At 39.8% G+C, this 22,502-nt stretch overlaps 1 protein-coding gene across 6 annotated transcripts; it reads left to right on the plus strand.

Moving 5' to 3' along the window:
• Positions 1-566: 566 nt before the first annotated feature.
• On the plus strand, positions 567-20,622 carry LOC122863370. 6 transcript variants are annotated; one of them, XM_044169793.1, is made up of 3 exons: positions 567-683; positions 2,007-2,109; positions 6,177-20,622. In XM_044169793.1, exons 2-3 carry the CDS (start codon positions 2,105-2,107, stop codon positions 19,843-19,845), a joined length of 13,674 nt encoding a protein of 4,557 aa, XP_044025728.1. In that variant the 5' UTR covers positions 567-683; positions 2,007-2,104; the 3' UTR covers positions 19,846-20,622. The 6 variants fall into 6 exon arrangements, with proteins under 6 accessions (XP_044025728.1, XP_044025732.1, XP_044025731.1 ...); XM_044169797.1 differs by lacking the exon at positions 567-683 and adding an exon at positions 931-948; XM_044169796.1 differs by lacking the exon at positions 567-683 and adding an exon at positions 1,257-1,314.
• The last annotated feature ends 1,880 nt before the right edge of the window (positions 20,623-22,502 follow it).

A 22,502-nucleotide genomic window follows, 5' to 3' on the forward strand; every position in this document is an offset into this window, starting at 1 on the left:
TCATAATAATAGTAATAGTAAAGGCATATGGTTACACTGAGCCCATAGTGACAACACAGACCTATAGAGACTTCAGGGGAAATACCTGAGCTGGTTAAGTTAGGCGGCAAGTGAATAAAATTGTGTTTTTTAGGTGACTCTTGAAAGTCTTAATAGTGGGGGAGAATCGGATGGTGGGAGGAAGAGAACTCCATAGTTTTGGGCAGAAGGCCCTGTCCCCATAACACTTAGCCCTGGATCTCGGGACATTCAGATGTAAGAGAGAGCATGACCATTTGACACTTTGTAGACAAACATCAGGATTTTAAAATCAATCCTGTAGCTAACAGGCAGCCATATATGGATAACGGATGACTTCGAGGAACTTCAGGTGTCGCCAAACAGACCTGAGTCACAGGACCTTCTCCACCATGGAAACCTGATATAAAAGGCTACAAGCGAAAAACTGTTTGTGAAAATTAAAGCTATCAATCCTTTAATTCTGTTGTAACGGTATTTTATTAAAATCCTGTTTTAAGCACTGACAATCAATTCTTAGACACTTTTATTTTGAAGTCGTCGCGCTCTAATCTTTCATCATCACTTCCTGCGAAAACTGCATCATTTATTCTACAGTTGGTAGATTTTAAACCTTTATTTATATACAAAGACATTGTTTTGGAAACCATGCGTGGAGTTAACAAGTAAGAACAACGTCTCTGTGACAGTTCGGCTAACATTGGGTACGCGTACTCCCGTGTGTTGCGTCCTATTTCGATCAACATGGAGGGGATTGTGCTTTTCTCAAATAGAAATCCATGGCTGGACCTGTCTCTTCCCCTCCATGTTGTGTTTATTAAATAATGGACGATATATGTCCATATACGAAATATATACGCACAAAAATGATATATTTGAGTCGTGTAGTCGCAGTGGAACCTACTTGTGTTTTACCTGCTTCGCTGTAACGTAAGTTACAAAAAGTGGGTGTTTTTTAATGTTAACTACTGGTTGACATGTTGAGGGAGAAAGAAATAGTTAAGATAGCTAACGTTACATAACTGTTACAGTGCATGCAAAGCCTTTAGGTATTACCGCCACTAGACAATCGCTGCACTACTACGCTATTCCAGTGCAATTCTGTTGTATTTCATTAAAATCCTGTTTTAATCACTGACAATCAATTCTTAGACACTTTTATTTTGATGTCCTCGTGCTCTGATCTTTCGTCATCACTTCCTGCGGCTCTGCATCGTTTTTTCTACAGTTGAGAGATTTTAAGACTTAATTTATACATAAAGACATTGTTTGGGAAACCATGCGTGGAGTTAACAAGTGAGAACAACGTCTTTGTGACAGTTCGGCTAACATTGGGTACGCGTACTCCCGTGTGTTGCGTCCTATTTCGATCAACATGGAGGGGATTGTGCTTTTCTCAAATAGAAATCCATGGCTGGACCTGTCTCTTCCCCTCCATGTTGTGTGTGCCAAACAATGTTCGATATGTTTCCAAATACGAAATATATACGAACAAAAGTGGCACATTTGAGTCGTGAAGACGCAGTGGATCCTACTTGTTTTTTACCTGTTTGGTCGCTGTACAGAGAGTGGGTCAATAGTCTCAATTGTCAATCATGACGTGACCCTTTTTATAGCATCAAATAACTAATTAAATACAAACTTATCAGAAAAATGAACACTTGAACATACATCAGCGTGATAAGGACATGTCCTCAATCTTTATATACAGTCTATGGTTGAAACCCATATGTTAGTGGTAATAGAAAGATGGAGTATTAGGCTCCTGATGTACTGAGTGCAGCGAGAGCAGTAGGTCAGTGCACAGGGTCGTAATGTTAATGTTAGGTGGCAAAGGAAGATAATGTTTTGTTCGTGTTTGGCAAAACAGGTGACTGAATATACAGCTTTTAGTTCCGTTTATTTCAATATAACTGTTCCTATTTTTTGGAGTTCTGTGCAAGCGATGCATGCATGAGTTAACAAACATTCAAACTTGTTTCATTCAGGGCTGCACTGTACCAGCACCATCCCGTCGCCGAGTGGAGGATGTTCAGACATGGCCAGACATGTTGGAGGAACTCTTTGCTAAGCTAAATCATGTTCTATGAGGTATGTAGCAAGCTGAAATCACACTACATTTGCTGGTCTGCAATGTCAGTCTGTCCTCTAACTTGATTTTGTGGCATAGTTGCGATAAGTGCTTGAAGAGAAGGGACTGCCTTGCACACACTGAATCTGATATTTAAAGGAGCAGTGTATAGAATTTAGTGGCATCTAGCGGTGAAATTGCTGTTTGCAACCATTTGAATACCGCTCACCTCACCCTCCCCTTCCAAGCGTGTAGGAGAAACTATGGTGGCGGGGAAACTCGCAAAAAATGCCAACGACCCTATCTAGAGCCAGTGTTTGGTTTGTCCATTCTGAGCTACTGTAGAAACATGGCGGTGCAACATGGCGACCTCTGTGGAAGGGGCCTGCTTCCTATGTAGATAAAAATGGCTTATTCTAAGGTAATGAAAACAGTTCTTATTTTCAGGTGATTATAAACTAATGAAAACCTACTTATAAATATTATATTCCATTAATGCCAATAGCTTCTCCTAAATGTTACACACTGGTCCTTTTTAAGGCTTTTCTGCCCGAGCAAGGTACATTTTCGGTGGCCTAAATGGCTCAACTGTAAATTTAGCGCAACTTAACACAGCCTTCCTTAACTGTGACACTTCAATAAATTAAGACAACATAATGAAAATATGTTTATAATGACAAGTTATTTTGTAAACATATGGAACATATATTCTCTCACATTCTTCCAGTTCACAATCTATATTTTTCTCCCCCATGCCTCCGCCTCTGCCTCATACTCATACTCACACTCTCGCTTGCTCGCTCCCTCGCTCCCTCCCTTCCTTCCTCCCAGCATTGTGCCTGAACCAGTCATATCTGCAATAAAAAGTGGCTAAATAGCTATGGAGGTGAAGTCATCTAGTTACCTAGGTAGCTGCTCTACTTATTAGCATTAACAGTACGTTCATTTGCAACTATCTACCTCTTGCTCATATAAATTTCGTTTTTTCATAGTCCGCCTTTTGTGTTTCTGATTCTTCTGTAAAGATCGCGTTAGCAGTTTGAGTAGGCTTAGTAAACCCATACTTTAGTAACCCCAACATATTACAATTCAATTAAATGGGCATACTTTTAACCAAAACATGACGTAAGACCTAGTATTGCTTATTTTGAAATTTTGCAACATTTCCAAAATTCCCTAAATTCCTGAGCTTGAAGGGCTGTCCACACCAAGAACGATAACAATAACTATAAATATATCATTTTAAAATTCATATTAACTCAAATGGATGCTGGAGTCCACACCAACTGTAATGACAACAGTGGCGAATGATACATTGGGATCACTTTTGGAGTGATTTGATGAACGATAGAAACACTGACACCCAATAAAAATCCATCCAAATTTACAGGGCATCACATTCAACATGGCAAATGGCATTGCGGAGAGACTCATCATTGAGGTTCACAAAACCTCACCCCTGTTTGATAAAACAAACAGTGTTTATAAAGATGCTATCAAGAAGAAGGGCATCTGAAGTGGGCTCATCCTTACAATTACTGGTGAGTGTATTATTATTAATGAATGAGGAGACGATTATGAATAGCTAATGCAAACACATGAGGCCCCCCGCGCACACCGGACCTGACGCTGAAGCTGTAGGGCACACACTCATCTCTCCTGCACACCGGGCTCACCTGATGCTGAAGTTGCAGCCCTGCCCCCGGCTTACAGGGCTGCGACGGCTATACGGCCGAGCTGATAGACTAGCATTACTAGTCAGTGACACAGCTGGAGCGCGAAGTGCATGCTCGGGGCCACTGTTTACAGAACATTATTGTTCATCAGTCTGGATGCTGACCAAAGTGCTTTACAATACATATGCATTAAAAAAAAAAAAAACAGAGTAACAATCAACAACAAAATAAATCACGCGTATACCCAGGCAGAGATCAAGATAAAAATATAGCAATTTAAGTACAATTTAAAAGCCAAAGAAAAGAGGTGGGCCTTTAGCTGTGCTTTAAATGACACGATCAAGGGGGCAGATCTGATTTGGTGGGGTAGTTTGTTTCACACACTGGGGCCCACATCTACGAAGGTATGGTCACCCCTGAGCTTCCACCGAGCCAGAGGGACGACCAGAAGTGACTGGTTAGCGGACCTGAGTGACCTAGTTGGGGTATAAGGGGTTAAAAATGAAATGAACTCTAAAACTGACCAGTTAAAAATCTCTGCACATACTGGAGAAGGAGTTGTAGTAGTCAAGACGAGTGATAATGAAACCATGGATTACTTTTTCACAATCTTGGAATGTTAGGAAGGGTTTTCCAGAAATTTACCGACCCTTTGCAACCCTTGCCTTGCAGGTGAGTGCCCATCACAAGTTATAGGGCTGGGCGATATGTCTTATACATAATATCTCAATATTTTCAGGCTATGCCACGATTAGGGGTGTCACGATATACCGGTATTGATGATAATTGTGATATTTAAAAATGAAATATTGATATCATGTTAATAATACACATATGATAATATAGTGTAAAGAATCCACCACCTCTTAAATCGTTTTTTTCCGTTCCCTCTATGTCATAGTTGGTGGTAATACACCTTTACACTGCCATAAAACGTAAAAAAGAAGACGCAGTAACTAGCTAGCCTTTAGCTAGTTCTTAGCTAGCTAATTTTATTCACATTTTCTGTAGATATCGCCATAATATAGGTGTTGTGAATTTTTTCGGCCATGAGAATCGTGTAGTGAAAATCTGACATTGTGACAGCCCTTGCCGCTATATACGATAGCCTATATATATCTCGATATACACTTTCTCTAAAATAGTATACCGTAAATTCTCAAATAGTACACATAAGATGATCTCATAGAATATGATGTATTGCTGTAGATTAAACTACCCAACAGTATATAGTAAGTAGTTAAAATCAGCTCAAGCTTAAACATCTACAGCAGTTAAATGCAACATACACATTAATGCAGCAGTAATATTAATCCAAAAACATCATATATAATAGTAAAACACTGACAAGGACCATTTTACTGAGCAATGACTACATTAATTACATTTTGCTATATTACATACTTTTACCATAAGGTTTAGAATGCAGAACTTGCAGTGGAGTATTTTCAATGTGGGGTTTGTATTAGTACTTTTGCTTAAGTAATGGACCTGGATAGGCTTACTTCTTCCACCTCTGGTTAGCACATCCACAGCCTAACTGCACCTATGTGCTACCGGCCAAGCCTCCCCAGGTGGCCTTGTGGGTAACCTGCCTGTCTGTCTGTGACAGAGCCAGCGAGTTTGTTGTGAAAGTGAGTCGTTCCCGGTGTGTGAGGGGTAGTTACGTTACTTTAGTCAGCCATAAAGTGTTTAGACAAGCTCAGGTTGCAGTGTAATAGTTACTGAAAGGCTGTGTGTTGTGTTTGCTGTAGGGCTGCTGTGAGTAGTCGAAGTAATCGATGATATCAATGCTGAAAATGCTTCGACATCAATATTTTTAACCAACACGTGGTTTTTCATTGTTTTCTGTTATTAATTGCTGCATCATGACGACAGCCCGGTGGTGTGGGCATCTTTATTTGTGCTTTAGAATGTAACCACTGTGAAACATAAAATAACGTAAAAGTTTTATTTCTCTGATCCACTGGCTTTTTCCTGTGCTCCCTCTCCTTAGTCAATCTATAGGGGTTAGGGTTGCTTTTCTGAAACCATAGTGTTGTCTATTCATTAACCTGATTAATACACTCATAAAATCATCTGTCTGCTACCTTAGAAAATCAGTCTCCTGAATACGTTTTGGAACTGCAGAGCTGGAAGCTGCGGGTAGAGTAATCAGAGTAACTGCATGATTGATCGTGTTTTCTCTTGTCTGCCAAATCGCACATTGATTGATAATCAAATGTATTGGATATATTCAAAGGTATTTAATTAACAACAAAAGAGACAAACCTGAAAATCCTCAAATTTGAGAAGCTGTGTAAAATGTCTGGTATTTTAGTCTGATTTTACATAATTAATACATTTAAATTGTGTATGACTCTGAGATGTAGTGTGTGTCATTTAATTTTTGTCTCCTGAATTAAATACAGGAAAGGAAGACATAGAGGACTAAGAAGAAAAACACTGAAAATGGACAACAAGGACACCTGCAATCTGAAGGCGAAAAAAATGATGGATGCTAACACAGTATGGCAGTGGCGCATTATGCGTGTAAAGAAATATTCAAGACGTCCAGAACCATTCCATTACAGCAATAAAATAGGATTGGATTTTAATGCAGCATCCAACACACAGGAAAAACTGGATTTACAATTGGTGACAAATGGTGTCATACTTGAGGTCTGTGACTTTGCTAAAACAGTAAACAAGAGTAAAAGGTATTTTATCACAAACATTCTGGAGAACAATTTCGATCTTGGATTGGAAAATGAGCAACAGCGGATTGATTTTACTGCTCGAATTCTGCACAAAGTCACAGACCTCATCAGGAAACCTCCTAAAGATAAACAGGAAGTTTTTACTCTCTTTGACACGTCATCTAAGCCAGAATTCAACAGCAACAATGGACTGAACATGGCATCTCCAGAGCGTAAGACTGAAAGTTTCCTGGTGGAAATGGATGATACTGATGATAGTGACTATGAAGATGAATTCAAGTGCTCACAAGCCACATGCAAAGAAGACATAAAGACAGAAAGTCTCTCAGAAGAGATGGATGGAGCACATGTTGATGGAAGTGAAAATGAGGATGAATTAAAGTGTACAGGAATCACACAGTCAACAGCAGAACTGAAAGAGGATGTTCTTCCCCCTTCGTTCCCTTATTGTGAAGAAATTGGTCTGAGCCTTGAATTTGGGTCAAAACAAAGTCTAGATCCAGGTTTGTTGACAAAGGGAGTGATGATAGAGCTAGTGCACTTCACAAGAATACTGACTGCATCCTTCAGCTCTATTGTTCTGGGTGTGTTGGAGCATAATTTTGAACTTGATGATCTCAAAAGTCTACGGGTAAAAAATCGAATTTGGTTCAAGATATCACATCTGCTAAAAAGAAGAAAGCGACTTACCACCACTGGTAGCAAAGTAACCCCACGTTTCAAAAATGAGCCATTTTCTTTCCAGACAAACCCGTTCAAACGACCCAGAGGATCGGCACTGTCCAATATGGGAAACCCACAATATCAATTTAAGGAAGTCACAAAAAGAAGGCAGTCTGATTTAAAGAATAAACAGGAAAAGAGGGCTATTTTAACAACAAATGAACGGGTCACCAAAAGGTGCAAAAGAGGACAGTCTACAGATATGGAGACGAACACACTCTCTCATCACACTTTGTGTACCATTGGAACAGCAGAGGGTGGCCATTGCTACATTTGTCCTCTAGGAGAGTCTGATCTGGACTCAGACAAAGTTAGAAACTCAAGAAACGCTGGCAATCAGGATCATTTACAAAACCAAACAAGTTCTGACATCCCTAGAGAATCAAAATCAAGTTCTCTGGGTATAAATGAGACTTTGCTAACCACAACTAAGGTCTCATCCAGTTTACCAACTGTAATTTTAAATGTGAAAACACTATTGGCAAGTCAAACCGATAAAGGGCTTTGTGGAGGTGACGAGCAAACACAGACTTCAAAAAATACAACAAAACAATGTGACATGGAACAAGAGGAAATGGGAACAGAGAATAACATGTGGAAGTTGCGTGCTAACCGTGTAAAACAAATCCTGTCGGGACTAAACAAAGAGTTTGGTAAATTCTACAGGTCCAAGAAAATTGGCCTTGAATTCGATGTTGGATTTGGCCCAAAGCAAAACATCAGTATTGACTCTTTGACCAATTCTGTTGTGCTTGAACTTGCTAAATTTGCCTTAGCAATTAATTCATCCCAGCAGGATTTCATCATGGAGATTCTTGAGCACAATTTTGACTTTGGCCTGCAGAGTCAACAGGATAGGAATATTTTCACATGTGAAATTATGAAAAGAGTAAGACAGCTGAGAAGTTGTGAAGATGCAGTCAAATTCTCGAATGAGGTTTTTGAACTTTCAGGTCCCATGCCATCAATACATGTGGCAAATCAGAGCGTGTGCAGTGTCAACCCTGAACTCAGTAGCGAATTGAGAATGGAGGAGTGTGATGTTGCTCCCATGTGCCCTCCTCATTCACATGCTGAAACTACAGAACACTCTTCACGGAAAAGTGTGGATCTGTATCCCTTCTGCAAGGAAATAGGTCTGAAGCTGCATGTAAACAATAGTTTACCAAACAAAAAACTGGATATCAACAAATTGACCAATGGGGCAATGACTGAAGTGACAAACTTTGCAGAAAAGTTGTGTGGAACATTTGAGGAGATTTGTCTTGACATCCTCAGACACAACTTTGATCTTGATTTGCAAAGTGGAGATTCTGAACTTGCCAGAAATATTCTTGCACGAATTCCTGCTTTAATGGAGCAAAAGAATCTATCAACCTGTGTAAAAGCCTACAAGAATATGAAGGGCACAAGAAAAGATTTCTCAACAATGGCGAAACTGGATTGCCAGAACAACCCAAATTTAGATGCGTATGGTGCTGGTTCTTCCAAGACTGCAATCATAGACCAAAATGTAGGCAGGTTCCCTGACAGTGAACACCAAAATGAGCTCAATTTAAAACTGTGGAAATTGCGTACCAATCATATTCAGCACATCCTGTCAATACCTCATGGAGAACATTGCCCACTTTATTCATATTCCAGATGCAAGAAATCAGGCATTGATTTCAATGTAGGATCTGGAGTCAAACAAAATCTTGATCCCAAATTACTGACCAATGGCATCATGGTTGAACTTAACACTTTTGCCACAGCACTGCAATCAGCCACAAAGCATTTTGTCACAGAGATACTGGAGTATAATTTTAATCTTAATTTGAAGAATGAGTTGGATCGCAGTGCCTTTGCACAACAAACTATGACTAAAATTCGAGAAATGAATGCACATAAAAGATACAGTGTTTCTCGAATGAAAATGCTTTTTGAACTCCCTGACACGAGGTGCATACAAGAACCTACTTATGACAAAACTACATATTGCCCAAAATGCTATCACGACAGAAATCATAAGCTTTGTCAGGATGAATCTGACTCTGGTCACATGAATCATTCTCTTCGACATACCATGACTGACATTGTCTCTGCTGATGAGAACTGCACAGCACAAAAGCCTGCAAAGGATCAATCCTCTACCTTCTCAACAACAGAGGACACAATAATGGACAGATACCCTCACTGCAAGAAAATAGGTTTGAACCTGTGTGTGGACAAAGACCAACCAAGAGATAAACTTGACACGCATGTATTGACGCGCGAGATTATGAATGAAGTGGCTAGTTTTGCCAAAAAATTGTGTGGAACAAAAAGTAAGATCATTCATGCAGTCCTTGAACACAACTTCAACATTGGCATGCAGAGCCAATACGTAGATCCTGCAGAGCTGTTACGCAGAGTGAAGGCACGAAAGGATGACGGACTCGACTGGTTCAGTGAAGTTTTTGTTATCCAGCCAATTTCTCGCAGACAACCTGGATATGTAGGTAAAGTGAAAAGAGAAGCTCCAATGCAGAGAAGTGAAATGAAAGAAACTATCAAAAAAAGAAAGCTGGCACTGCAAACAAAGGAGGAAAGAGCCACACTGTCAAGTCATAATGTGAGTGACCTAAAATCAAAGACAAATCATCGGAGTAGAGGAAACTGTTATCCCATTTGCACAGAGATAGGTTTGGAACTGGACGTGACATCAAAATCAGTCGAGAAAGAAAAACTGGACTTGCAGCTATTGACCAGAGCTGTTGTGATGGAGATACATAAATTTGCATCTCAGAAAGTTGGACACTATTTTCCATGCACTGTGTATGACATCCTTGATTATAACTTTGATCTTAGCTCACAACATTACAGGCGCTGGGAATTTTCCATAGCTACTGCATTCAAAGTCCAAACCATGGTCAAGCAATATCGTAAAAAGCCACATGGAGCAGATGAGGTCTTCCAATTGCCATTTGTGTTTGATCCCAAGGCTTCAAAAAGGTATGTAGAGAAGAGACAAAATAAGAAAAATGCCAACTCTTCCCTGGACATGGCTAGCGAATCAGAACCAAGTTGTCTGAGTAGTTGTCTGCCTTTCCTCACCTCCACTGACATCTCATCCAGTTCTCCAACTGTAAGCTCAAATGTGAACCCATTATTTGCAGTTCAACCTGATGAAAGAGGGCTTTGTGGAGGTGAAGAGCAAACACAGACTCTAACATATGCACCAAATGAATGTGACATGGAAGAAGTGGAAATGGGAAGTGAGAACAACTACACTTGTCCATTAGGAGAGTCTGATCTAGACTCAGATGAAGTCACAGATTCAGGAAATGCAGGCGCTGAGGATCGCTCACAAAATACAACAGGCTCTGACATCCCTAGAGAAACAGAATCAAGTTGTCTGGTTGTTTGTGGGACTTTCACAACCACCACTGACGTCGCATCCACTTTACCAACTGTAAACCCAAATGTGAACCCACTATTTGCAAGTCAACACGATAAAAGAGGGCTTCGTGGAGGTGAAGAGCAAATACAGACTCCAAGAAATGCACCAAACGAATGTGACATGGAAGAAGAGGAAATAATAACAAAGAACAATATGTGGAAACTGCGTGCTAACCGTGTAAAACAAATCCTCTCTGCACAAAACAAAGAGTTTGGTCGATTTAACAGGTCTAAGAAAGTTGGCCTTGAGTTCAATGTTGGATTTGGCCCAAATCAAAACATCAGTGTTGACTCTTTGACTAATGGTGTTCTGCTTGAACTTGCTAAATTTGCCTTAGCAATTAATTCATCCCAGCAGGATTTCATCATGGAGATTCTTGAGCACAACTTTGACCTTAGCCTGCAAAGTCAACAGCATAGGAATATTTTCACATGTGAAATTATGAAAAGAGTAAGGCAGCTGAGAAGTTGTGAAGATGCAGTCAAATTCTCGAATGAGGTTTTTGAACTTCCTGGTCCCATGCCATCAATACATGTGGCAAATCAGAGCGTGTGCAGTGTCAACCCTGAACTAAGCAACGAATTGAGAATGGAGGAGTGTGATGTTGCTCCCATGTGCCGCCCTCATTCACATGCTGATACTAAAGAACACTCTTCACGGAAAAGTGTGGATCTGTATCCCTTCTGCAAGGAAATAGGTCTGAAGCTGCATGTAAACAATAGTCTACCAAACAAAAAACTGGATATCAACAAATTGACCAATGGGGCAATGACTGAAGTGACAAACTTTGCAGAAAAGTTGTGTGGAACATTTGAGGAGATTTGTCTTGACATCCTCAGACACAACTTTGATCTTGATTTGCAAAGTGGAGATTCTGAACTTGCCAGAAATATTCTTGCACGAATTCCTGCTTTAATGGCGCAAAAGAATTTATCAGCCTGTATAAAAGCCTACAAGAATATGAAGGGCACAAGAAAAGATTTCTTAACAATGGCGAAACTGGATTGCCAGAGCAATTCAAATTTAGATGCATGTGGTGCCGGTTCTTCCCAGGCTGCAATCATAGACCAAAATGTAGGCAGTTCCCCTGAGAGTGAACACCAAAATGAGCTCAATTTAAACCTGTGGAAATTGCGGGCCAATCATATTCAGCACATCCTGTCAATACCTCATGGAGAACATTGCCCACTTTATTCATACTCCAGATGCAAGAAAGCAGGCATTGATTTCAATGTAGGATCTGGAGTCAAACAAAATCTTGATCCCAAATTACTGACCAATGGCATCATGGTGGAACTTAACACTTTTGCCACAGCACTGCAATCAGCCACAAAGCATTTTGTCACAGAGATACTGGAGTATAATTTTAATCTTAATTTGAAGAATGAGTTGGATCGCAGTGCCTTTGCACAGCAAACTATGAATAAAATTAGATCAGCGAGGGCACATAAGATATGCAGTGGTCCTCGAGTGAAAATGTCCTTTACACTCCCTGACGTAAGGTTCATACAAGAACCTACTACATATTGCCCCAAATGCTATCACGACAGAAATCATAAGCTTTGTCAGGATGAATCTGACCCTGGTCACATGCATCATTTTCGTCGACATACCATGACTGACACAGTGTCTGCTGATGCAACCTGCACAGCACAAAAGCCTGCAAAGGATCAATCCTCTACCTTCTCAACAACAGAGGAGACAATAATGGACAGTTACCCTCGCTGCAAGAAAATAGGTTTGAACCTGTGTGTGGACAAAGACCAACCAAAAGATAAACTTGACACAAAAGTATTGACACGTGGGATTGTGAATGAAGTGGCTAATTTTGCCAAAAAATTGTGTGGAACAAAAAATAAAATCCTTAATGATGTCCTTGAACACAACTTCACCCATATCATGCAGAGCCGATTAACAATTTCACAGCTGTTTCACAGAACAATGCCACTAAATGATGCCTGGTTCAGTGAAGTTTTTGTTATTCAGCCAGTTTCTCACAGACAACCTGTAGATATTCTGAAAAGGGAAACTGCCATGCAGAGAAGTGAAATGAAGGAAAGTATAAAAAAAAGAAAGCTGGCACTGCAAAGAAAAGAGGAAATAACCACACTGCCAAGTCATAGTATAAGTGACGTAAAATCAAAGGCAAATCGTCAGAGCAGACAAAACTGTTATCCCATCTGCACGGAGATAGGTTTGGATCTGGACGTGACATCAAAATCAGCAGAGAAAGAAAAACTGGACTTGAAGCTATTGACCAGAGCTGTCGTGATGGAGATTCATAAATTTGCAACAAAGAAACTAGGACACTCTTACCCACGCACTGTGTTTGATATCCTTAAATATAACTTTGATCTTAGCTCACAACATTACAGGCGCTGGGAATTTTCCATAGCCACTGCATCTAAAGTCAGTAACATGGTCAAGCAATATCATAAAAAAATAGACAGAGCAGATGAAGTCTTCAAATTACCATTTGTGTTTGATCAAAAGACTTCACAAAGATTTGTAGAGAAGAGACAAAATAATAAAAATGCAAACTCTTCCCTGGACATTGCTAGTGAATCAGAATCAAGTTGTCTGAGTATTCGTGTGCCTCTCCTCACCTCCGCTAAAGTCTCATCTGGTTTACCAACTGTAAACTCAAATGTGAACCCTGTATTTGCAAGTCAACCTGATAAAAGAGGGCTTTGTGCAGGTGAAGAGAAAACACAGACTCCAGGAAATGCACCAAACGAATGTGACATGGAACAAGAGGAAATGGGAACAGAGAACAATTACACTTGTCCATTGGGGGAATCTGATGTAAACTCAGATGATGTCAGAGATTCAGAGAACGCTGGCAATCAGGATCATTTACAAAACCCAAAAAGTTGTTCTCTGAGCTCTGATATCCGTAGAGAATCAGAATCAAGTTGTCTGGGTATTTGTGTGCCTCTCCTTACCACCACTGATGTCTCATCCATCTTACCAACTGTAACCGCAAATACGACCCTACCACTTGTAATTCAACCCGATAAAAGAGGGCTTTGTAGAGGTGAAGAGCAAACACAGACTCCAAGAAATGCACCAAACGAATGTGACATGGAACAAGAGAAAATGGGAACAGAGAGCCTCATGTGGAAGTTACGTGCTAACCGTGTAAAACAAATCCTCTCTGCACAAAACAAGGAGTTCGGTGCATTCCACAGGTCCATGCAATTCGGCCTTGAGTTCAGTGTTGGATTTGGCCCAAAGCAATTCAAAAGTGTGGACTCTTTGACCAATTCCGTTCTGCTTGAACTTGCTAAATTTGCCTTAGCAATTAATTCATCCCAGCAGAATTTCATCATGGAGATTCTTGAGTACAACTTTGACTTCGGCCTGCAGAGTCAACACCACTGGAATATTTTCGCATGTGAAATTATGAAAAGAGTAAGACAGCTGAGAAGTTGTGAAGATGCAGTCAAATTCTCGAATGAGGTTTTTGAACTTTCAGGTCCCATGCCATCAAAACATATTTCAAATCAGAGCATGGGCAGTGTCAACCCTGAAATCAGCAACGCATTGAGAATGGAGGAGTGTGATGTTGCTCCCGTGTGTCCTCCTCATTCACATGCTGAAACTAAAGAACATATTTCATTGAATAGTCTGGATCTGTATCCCTTCTGTAAGGAAATAGGTCTGAAGCTGCATGTAAACAATAGTCTACCAAACAAAAAACTGGATATCAACAAATTGACCAATGGGGCAATGAGTGAAGTGACAAACTTTGCAGAAAAGTTGTGTGGAACATTTGAGGAGATTTGTCTTGACATCCTCAGACACAACTTTGATCTTGATTTGCAAAGTGGAGATTCTGAACTTGCCAGAAATATTCTTGCACGAATTCCTGCTTTAATGGAGCAAAAGAATTTATCAGCCTGTATAAAAGCCTACAAGAAAATAAAGGGCACAAGAAAAGACTTCTCAACAATGGCGAAACTGGATTGCCAGAACAACCCAAATTTAGATGTTTGTGGTGCTGGTTCTTCTCCGGCTGCAATCATAGACCAAAATGCAGGCAGTTTCCCTGAGAGTGAACACCAAAATGAGCTCAATTTAAAGCTGTGGAAATTGCGGGCCAATCGTATTCAGCACATCCTGTCAATACCTCATGGAGAACATTGCCCATTTTATGCATACTCCAGATGCAAGAAAGCAGGCATTGATTTCAATGTAGGATCTGGAGTCAAACAAAATCTTGATCCCAAATTACTGACCAATGGCATCATGGTTGAACTTAACACTTTTGCCACAGCACTGCAGTCAGCCACAAAGCATTTTGTCACAGAGATACTGGAGTATAATTTTAATCTTAATTTGAAGAATGAGTTGGATCGCAGTGCCTTTGCAGAGCAAACTATGGCTAAAATTAGATCGGCGAGAGCACATAAAAGGTGCAGCAGTCGTCGAATGAAAATGCTTTTTGAACTCCCTGACACGAGGTGCATACAAGAACCTACTTATGACAAAACTACATATTGCCCCAAATGCTATCACGACAGAAATCATAAGCTTTGTCAGGATGAATCTGACCCTGGTCACATGCATCATTTTCGTCGACATACCATGACTGACACAATGTCTGCTGATGCAACCTGCACAGCACAAAAGCCTGCAAAGGATCAATCCTCTACCTTCTCAACAACAGAGGAGACAATAATGGACAGTTACCCTCGCTGCAAGAAAATAAGTTTGAACCTGTGTGTGGACAAAGACCAACCAAAAGATAAACTTGACACAAAAGTATTGACACGCGGGATTATGAGTGAAGTGGCTACTTTTGCCAAAAAATTGTGTGGAACAAAAAATAAAATCCTTAATGATGTCCTTGAACACAACTTCAACGATGGCATGCAGAGCCGAGACCTAACTATTTCACAGCTGTTTCACAGAACGATGCCACTAAATGATGCCTGGTTCAGTGAAGTTTTTGTTATTCTGCCAGTCTCTCACAGACAACCTGGATATGTAGGTAAAGTGAAAAGGGAAGCTGCCATGCAGAGAAGTGAAATGAGGGAAGCTATCAAACAAAGAAAGCTGGCACTGCAAACAAAGGGGGAACGAACCAGTGACGTAAAATCAAAGACAAATCATCAGAGTAGAGGAAACTGTTACCCCATCTGCACGGAGATAGGTTTGGATCTGGACGTGACATCAAAATCAGCAGAGAAAGAAAAACTGGACTTGCAGCTATTGACCAGAGCTGTCGTGATGGAGATACATAAATTTGCAATTAAGAAACTAGGGCACTCTTACCCACGCACTGTGTTTGACATCCTTGACTATAACTTTGATCTTAGTTCACAACATTACAGGTACTGGGAATTTTCCATAGCTACTGCATCCAAAGTCAGTTCCACGTATAAGCGATATCGTAAAAATCTCGACGGAGCAGACGAGGTATTTAAATTACCATTTGTGTTTGATCCCAAGGCTACACAAAGATTTGTAGAAAACAGAGAAAATAAAAAAAGTGCAAACTCTTCCCTGGACATTGCTAGCGAATCAGAATCAAGTTGTCTGAGTATTCGTGTGCCTCTCCTCACCTCCACTAAAGTCTCATCTTGTTTACCAACTGTAAACTCAAATGTGAACACAATATTTGTGAGTCAACCTGATAAAAGAAGGCTTTGTGGAGGTGAAGAGCAAACACAGACTCCAGGAAATGCATCAAACGAATGTGACATGGAACAAGAAGAAATGAGAACAGTGAATGACTACACTTGTCCATTGGGAGAATCTGATTTGGACTCAGATGAAGTCACAGATTCAGAAAATACTGGAAATCAGGATCATTTAAAAAACCCAAAAGGTTGTACTCTGAGCTCTGACATCCCTAGAGAATCAGAATCAAGTTTTCTGGGTATTTGTGTGCCTCTCCTCACCTCCACTAATGTCTCATCTGGTTTACCAACTGTAAACTCAAATGTGAACCCACTATTTGCAAGTCAACCTGATAAAAGAGGGCTTTGTGGAGGTGAAGAGCAATCACAGACTCCAAGAAATGCACCAAACGAATGTGACATGGAACAAGAGGAAATGGGAACAGAGAACAACATGTGGAGGTTGCGTGCTAACCGTGTAAAATGTATCCTCTCCGGACTAAACAAAGAGTTAGGTGCATTCCACAGGTCCAAGAAAGTTGGCCTTGAATTCAATGTTGGATTTGGCCCAAAGCAAAACATCAGTGTTGACTCTTTGACTAATGCTGTTCTGCTTGAACTTGCTAAATTTGCCTTAGCAATTAATTCATCCCAGCAGGATTTCATCATGGAGATTCTTGAGCACAACTTTGACCTCAGCCTGCAGAGTCAACACCACAGGAACACTTTGACATGTGAAATTATGAAAAGAGTAAGGCAGCTGAGAAGTTGTGAAGATGCAGTCAAATTCTCGAATGACGTTTTTGAACTTCCTGGTCCCATGCCATCAATACATGTGGCAAATCAGAGCGTGTGCAGTGTCAACCCTGAACTCAGCAGCGAATTGAGAATGGAGGAGTGTGATGTTGCTCCCGTGTGCCCCCCTCATTCTGAAACTAAAGAACATATATCACGCAGGAGTGTGGTTCTTTATCCCTTCTGCAAGGAAATAGGTTTAAAGTTACATAAACATAAACGTAACGTAAACAATAGTCTACCAAACAAAAAACTGGATATCAGCAAATTGACCAATGGAGCAATGAGTGAAGTGACAAACTTTGCAGAAAAGTTGTGTGGAACATTTGAGGAGATTTGCCTTGACGTCCTCAGACACAACTTTGATCTTGATTTGCAAAGTGGAGATTCTGAACTTGCCAGTAATATTCTTGCACGAATCCCTACTTTAATGGAGCAAAGGAATCTATCAACCTGTGTAAAAGCCTACAAGAAAATAAAGGGCACAACAAAAACATTCTCAACAGTGGCAAAACTGGATTACCAGAACAACCCAAATTTAGATGCATGTGGTGCTGGTTCTTCCCAGGCTGCAATCATAGACCAAAATGTAGGCAGTTCCCCTGAGAGTGAATACCAAAATGAGCTCAATTTAAAGCTGTGGAAATTGCGGGCCAATCATATTCAGCACATCCTGTCAATACCTCATGGAGAACATTGCCCACTTTATTCATACTCCAGATGCAAGAAAGCGGGCATTGATTTCAATGTAGGATCTGGAGTCAAACAAAATCTTGATCCCAAATTACTGACCAATGGCATCATGGTTGAACTTAACACTTTTGCCACAGCACTGCAATCAGCCACAAAGCATTTTGTCACAGAGATACTGGAGTATAATTTTAATCTTAATTTGAAAAATGAGTTGGATCGCAGTGCCTTTGCACAGCAAACTATGACTAAAATTAGACTGAATGCACGTAAAAAATTCAGCGTTCCTCGAATGAAAATGCTTTTTGAACTTCCTGACACGAGGTGCATACAAGAACCTACTTATGACAAAACTACATATTGCCCAAAATGCTATCACGACAGAAATCATAAGCTTTGTCAGGATGAATCTGACTCTGGTCCCATGAATCATTCTCGTCGACATACCATGACTGACACAGTGTCTGCTGATGAGAACTGCACAGCACAAAAGCCTGCAAAGGATCAATCCTCTACCTTCTCGACAACAGAGGAGACAATAATGGACAGTTACCCTCGCTGCAAGAAAATAGGTTTGAACCTGTGTGTGGACAAAGACCAACCAAGAGATAAACTTGACACGAATGTATTGACACGCGCAATTATGACTGAAGTGGCTAGTTTTGCCACAAAATTGTGTGGAACACAAAGTAAGATCATTAATTCACTCCTTGAACACAACTTCAACATTGACATGCAGAGCCAAGACATCGATCCTGCAGACCTGTTCCGCAGAGTGAAGGCACGAAAGGATGGCGGACTCGACTGGTTCAGTGAAGTTTTTGTTATCCAGCCAATTTCTCGCAGACAACCTGGTTATGTAGGTAAACTGAGAAGAGAAGCTGCAATGCAGATAAGTGAAAGGAAGGAAACTATCAAAAAAAGAAAGCTGGCACTGCAAACAAAGGAGGAAAGATCCAAACTTCCAAGTCATAGTGTAAGTGACATAAAATCAAAGAGAAATTATCGAAGTAAAGGAAACTGTTATCCCATTTGCACAGAGATAGGTTTGGATCTGGACCTAACGTCAAAATCAGGAGACAAACTAAAACTTGACTTGCAACTATTGACCAGAGCTGTAGTGATGGAGATATATAAATTTGCATCTCAGAAAGTAGGACACTATTTCCCACACACTGTGTATGACATCCTTGACTATAACTTTGATCTTAGCTCACAACATTGCAGGCGCTTGGAATTTTCCATAGCTACTGCATCCAAAGTCCAAGCCATGGTCAAGCAATATCGTAAAACACGAGACAGAGGAGACAAGGTTTTCAAATTGCCATTTGTGGTTGCTCCCAAGGCTTCACAAAGGTTTGTAGAGAAGAGACAAAATAAAAAACGGGAAGAACAAGACAAGAAAACGAATGAGGGTAGTTTTGTGCGCCAAGTGAGATGCTACTTAGATGCCAATTGCGTACATTTTCTCGATGGTGTCAAAACTAGCGAGGAATCCTGGTTCTGTGATGAGGACACTAAGACCCCAACAGATCCTGGCACGATAGTGCAGAAGAATGGGAGTCTAGTGAGTGTAGGTTGTGGCAGCAATCCTCTCCAGGGAAACATCGATATTAAAGAGGAGGAGTACGATCCACATTATGACGATGTGAAACCAGAACCGGACACTGAGGAAAAATATCATCCACATTATGATGATGTCAAAACAGAGTCAAACACTGAGGATGTTGAGCATTTAGTCCCAGGTGGACCTGCAGGATCCCTTCGATATACATTTATAACCATGTGTCCGAACTCTGAAAGCAATATTAAAACAGAATCAGTAAATGAGGGTGTCAAGTATTACATTCTGGCTGAACCACAAGGATCTGAAGGACATGCTATGCTAGCTGTATGTCCAAACACTGAGAGTAACATAAAAACAGGATCGGACATTGAGGGTGTTAAATATTTAGTCCCAGTTGAAGCAGCAGCATCCCAGGGATACTCTATAACCATAGGTCAGGGCAATGAGAGTGCATTGATCAAAGAAGAGCAAGAAAATATTCCAGCTGACTCATACCATTATGGAGCTGTGTCATACACAGAAAGGGAAGAGGGCATCAAACAGGAATTAGATCCTTAATGTTCTAAAGTATAGTTTACACAAGAGGCAGGTGTGTTTTACACTTAGCAGATGCTATTAGCTGCTTTTATTGCTGTGAAAACTTATTTTCTGTTGGGGGAGAATGTAGTTGACTTATTTCAAAGCTGAAGGAATGTATATTTTAAAAAGCTTGTTGTTAAACTCTTACTCAAGACATGGAGGTGTGGATTCAAAGCCCCAAAAGATGGATAGACCTGACTAAAATGTTTCAATGCAAATAACTGTCCAATGTGATGCTTTGAAGCTTTGTTCTAAAAAGGTTTGTGCCACAGTTGGAAATGATTTAAGTTTCTTGTAATGTTTCTTTTTTTCTTCTGTGGTCAGCTTTTTGTCATTTCTTAAGTTGGTAAAAAAAAAAAAAAATTGAGAATTTTTGACACTGAACTTTAGTTCATGGATAGCAGATTATTATATTATAGTCATTTAAGACATTCTGGTCTGTATTTAAAAGTGCTTGTTCTCGTGTTTTTTTTGTTTTCCCACTTTATTTTTATTAATGCCTTTAGTTATTTTCTATTTTTATGTTTTGTATTATGTTCAAAAGGAACCAACTGCTTCCTTTGTAAAATACAAGAACTTTGGTCATTTCTTGAACCTGTGATGCAAAAAGGTAAAGATGAGTGTGTGCTATATAAGGTTTTGAAAACATCCTGTTTACTTGTGTGTGTTCTGCTCAAATACTATGAACTTTTACCATATGCTTGTGGCTTCTGATGATTTGCCTATTGTGGTGCCAATAAATCTCACTGAATTTTCCTATTGGCTCATCACTGCTTTAAAAGCATTTAATACTAACTTTGCTTTGAAAGTATCAGGGTCAGTAAGGTTATGACAGTTACTGAAAGTGGGCTGTTGGTGGTGCTCCACACCAGCAGCTTTCGTCTCATTTCCTTTGGGGCAGCAAAGATCTTCCAGACTCATAAACCAAGGAGATGCAATTAACTGCATCTTACAGGAATTCACTCATCACATAGGCCAGATAGGAAAAAAGGAAATGATGCAAAGTTTTGCCTACAGAATTATATGGTTAACCCCCACACAGGCTTTAATTACAAAATAAGGTTTAATTTTGACTTGAGCTCTTTAAGTGCACATGTGCATCTCAGTAATAATTGTGAATTATTTACATAGAGTAATTTCGCTTTTTTCGACTCTCAAAACATCAACAAACAGCAAGAGACCTAAAATTAAGTGGACACTCCATATGGAAAGTTTTTAGTTTGACCCAATCAAGCCATCTGGTCATATGCAGCATTTCGGTGTGACAGTATAGTCAGTCAGACATTGCAGCACATTTACCTATAGATGGGGTTCTTGTTTACATCATTCATCATTGGGTGCTGCAGATTCAGGGGGCAAAACGGCTTTGGTAACCAGTCACAAGATTGCAGTCAACCATTGTAATCAACGTAGATTTCTCACATGGTTTGTAAATTCTTGTTGACTCAATAATAAAATTCCATTTCGGAGTTGGATCTGTTTGTATTTAATTTGCAAATCAGTATAAATATTATGTAAAATGTTAGCTAACAATAGTTGACCAGTTGATCAGTATTGGCATAGGTCTCTGAATACAATTGCTCCACTAGTTTATATTCTAATGTTCTAAATGTTTAGCTAAAGGAGCTGGCCGAATCACAAAAACGTTTATAGCTTGTTGACATGTCCTATGAATTTCACTCAACATACTTGGTTTTGTTGGTTGTTGAGCATGTCTATCCACTCCCTATTTGACAATATTAGGAGCATGGTGGTAACGTTACATCACTAAGCTAACTCAAAGTCAAAGTAAACATGTTTATGACAAGGCTATTTTAGACCTGCCACTTATAGCCATTGTGAAGCGACAGAAAACCTATTAAAATGATAACACATTGTTTGGAACCGAGTATACTTATGTCTATCACTGAAGGAAACTTGTCTTGTAGTCATAATTGTTGCTTTATGTATATATTCCCATATGTAGCCTCTATGTATGTAGCTGTGAGAATTAAATAACATAATTTACATACGTTTTATATGTAAGTGGTAATATGGCTTCCAAGGGCTAAAATCTGCCCAATCTTTCTATGATTCTCTCCTCAATTAGAACACTGGTATCGAAAACAAATAAAAAGAAATTGCATGTGTGTTCTCGATCGCTGATGAAATTGAAGAGATCCCCATACTTTTCCATGAAGATGGACAAAAAACAATAATAATAAAGCTGCTTTTCACAGTGGTCTTAGTTTGTCTCTTTTTGTTTTCAATGCCACTGTTATAACTAAGGAGAGAATCAGAGAAAGATTGAGCAGATTTTAGCCCTTGGAAGTCATATTTATTGAATTATAGCCTACATAGAAAATGTATGTAAAGGCGTTGTCATTTAAAGATCATATGACCTTATATTTAATAAATTGAACTAATGAAACAGTCCACACATTCTGGGTGAGGGAATTGCTCTTCCTGAGATTTCTTCTTCTCTAAAATTTTATTGACTTGTCACAAATTAACACAAATCATCAAAAGCCCAGCTGTCTAATTTTAAGAAAAAAAATGTTCATGAAACCATTTCCCTGCTGGCTGTCAGATTTTCTGCTAAGCAAACTGAAATTCTTAAAACACTAAATAAATGAATTTAACAAAAAAGCCATTCA

This window comes from Siniperca chuatsi, linkage group LG16 (genome assembly GCF_020085105.1).
Source record: "Siniperca chuatsi isolate FFG_IHB_CAS linkage group LG16, ASM2008510v1, whole genome shotgun sequence".
Taxonomy (NCBI): Eukaryota; Metazoa; Chordata; class Actinopteri; order Centrarchiformes; family Sinipercidae; genus Siniperca; species Siniperca chuatsi.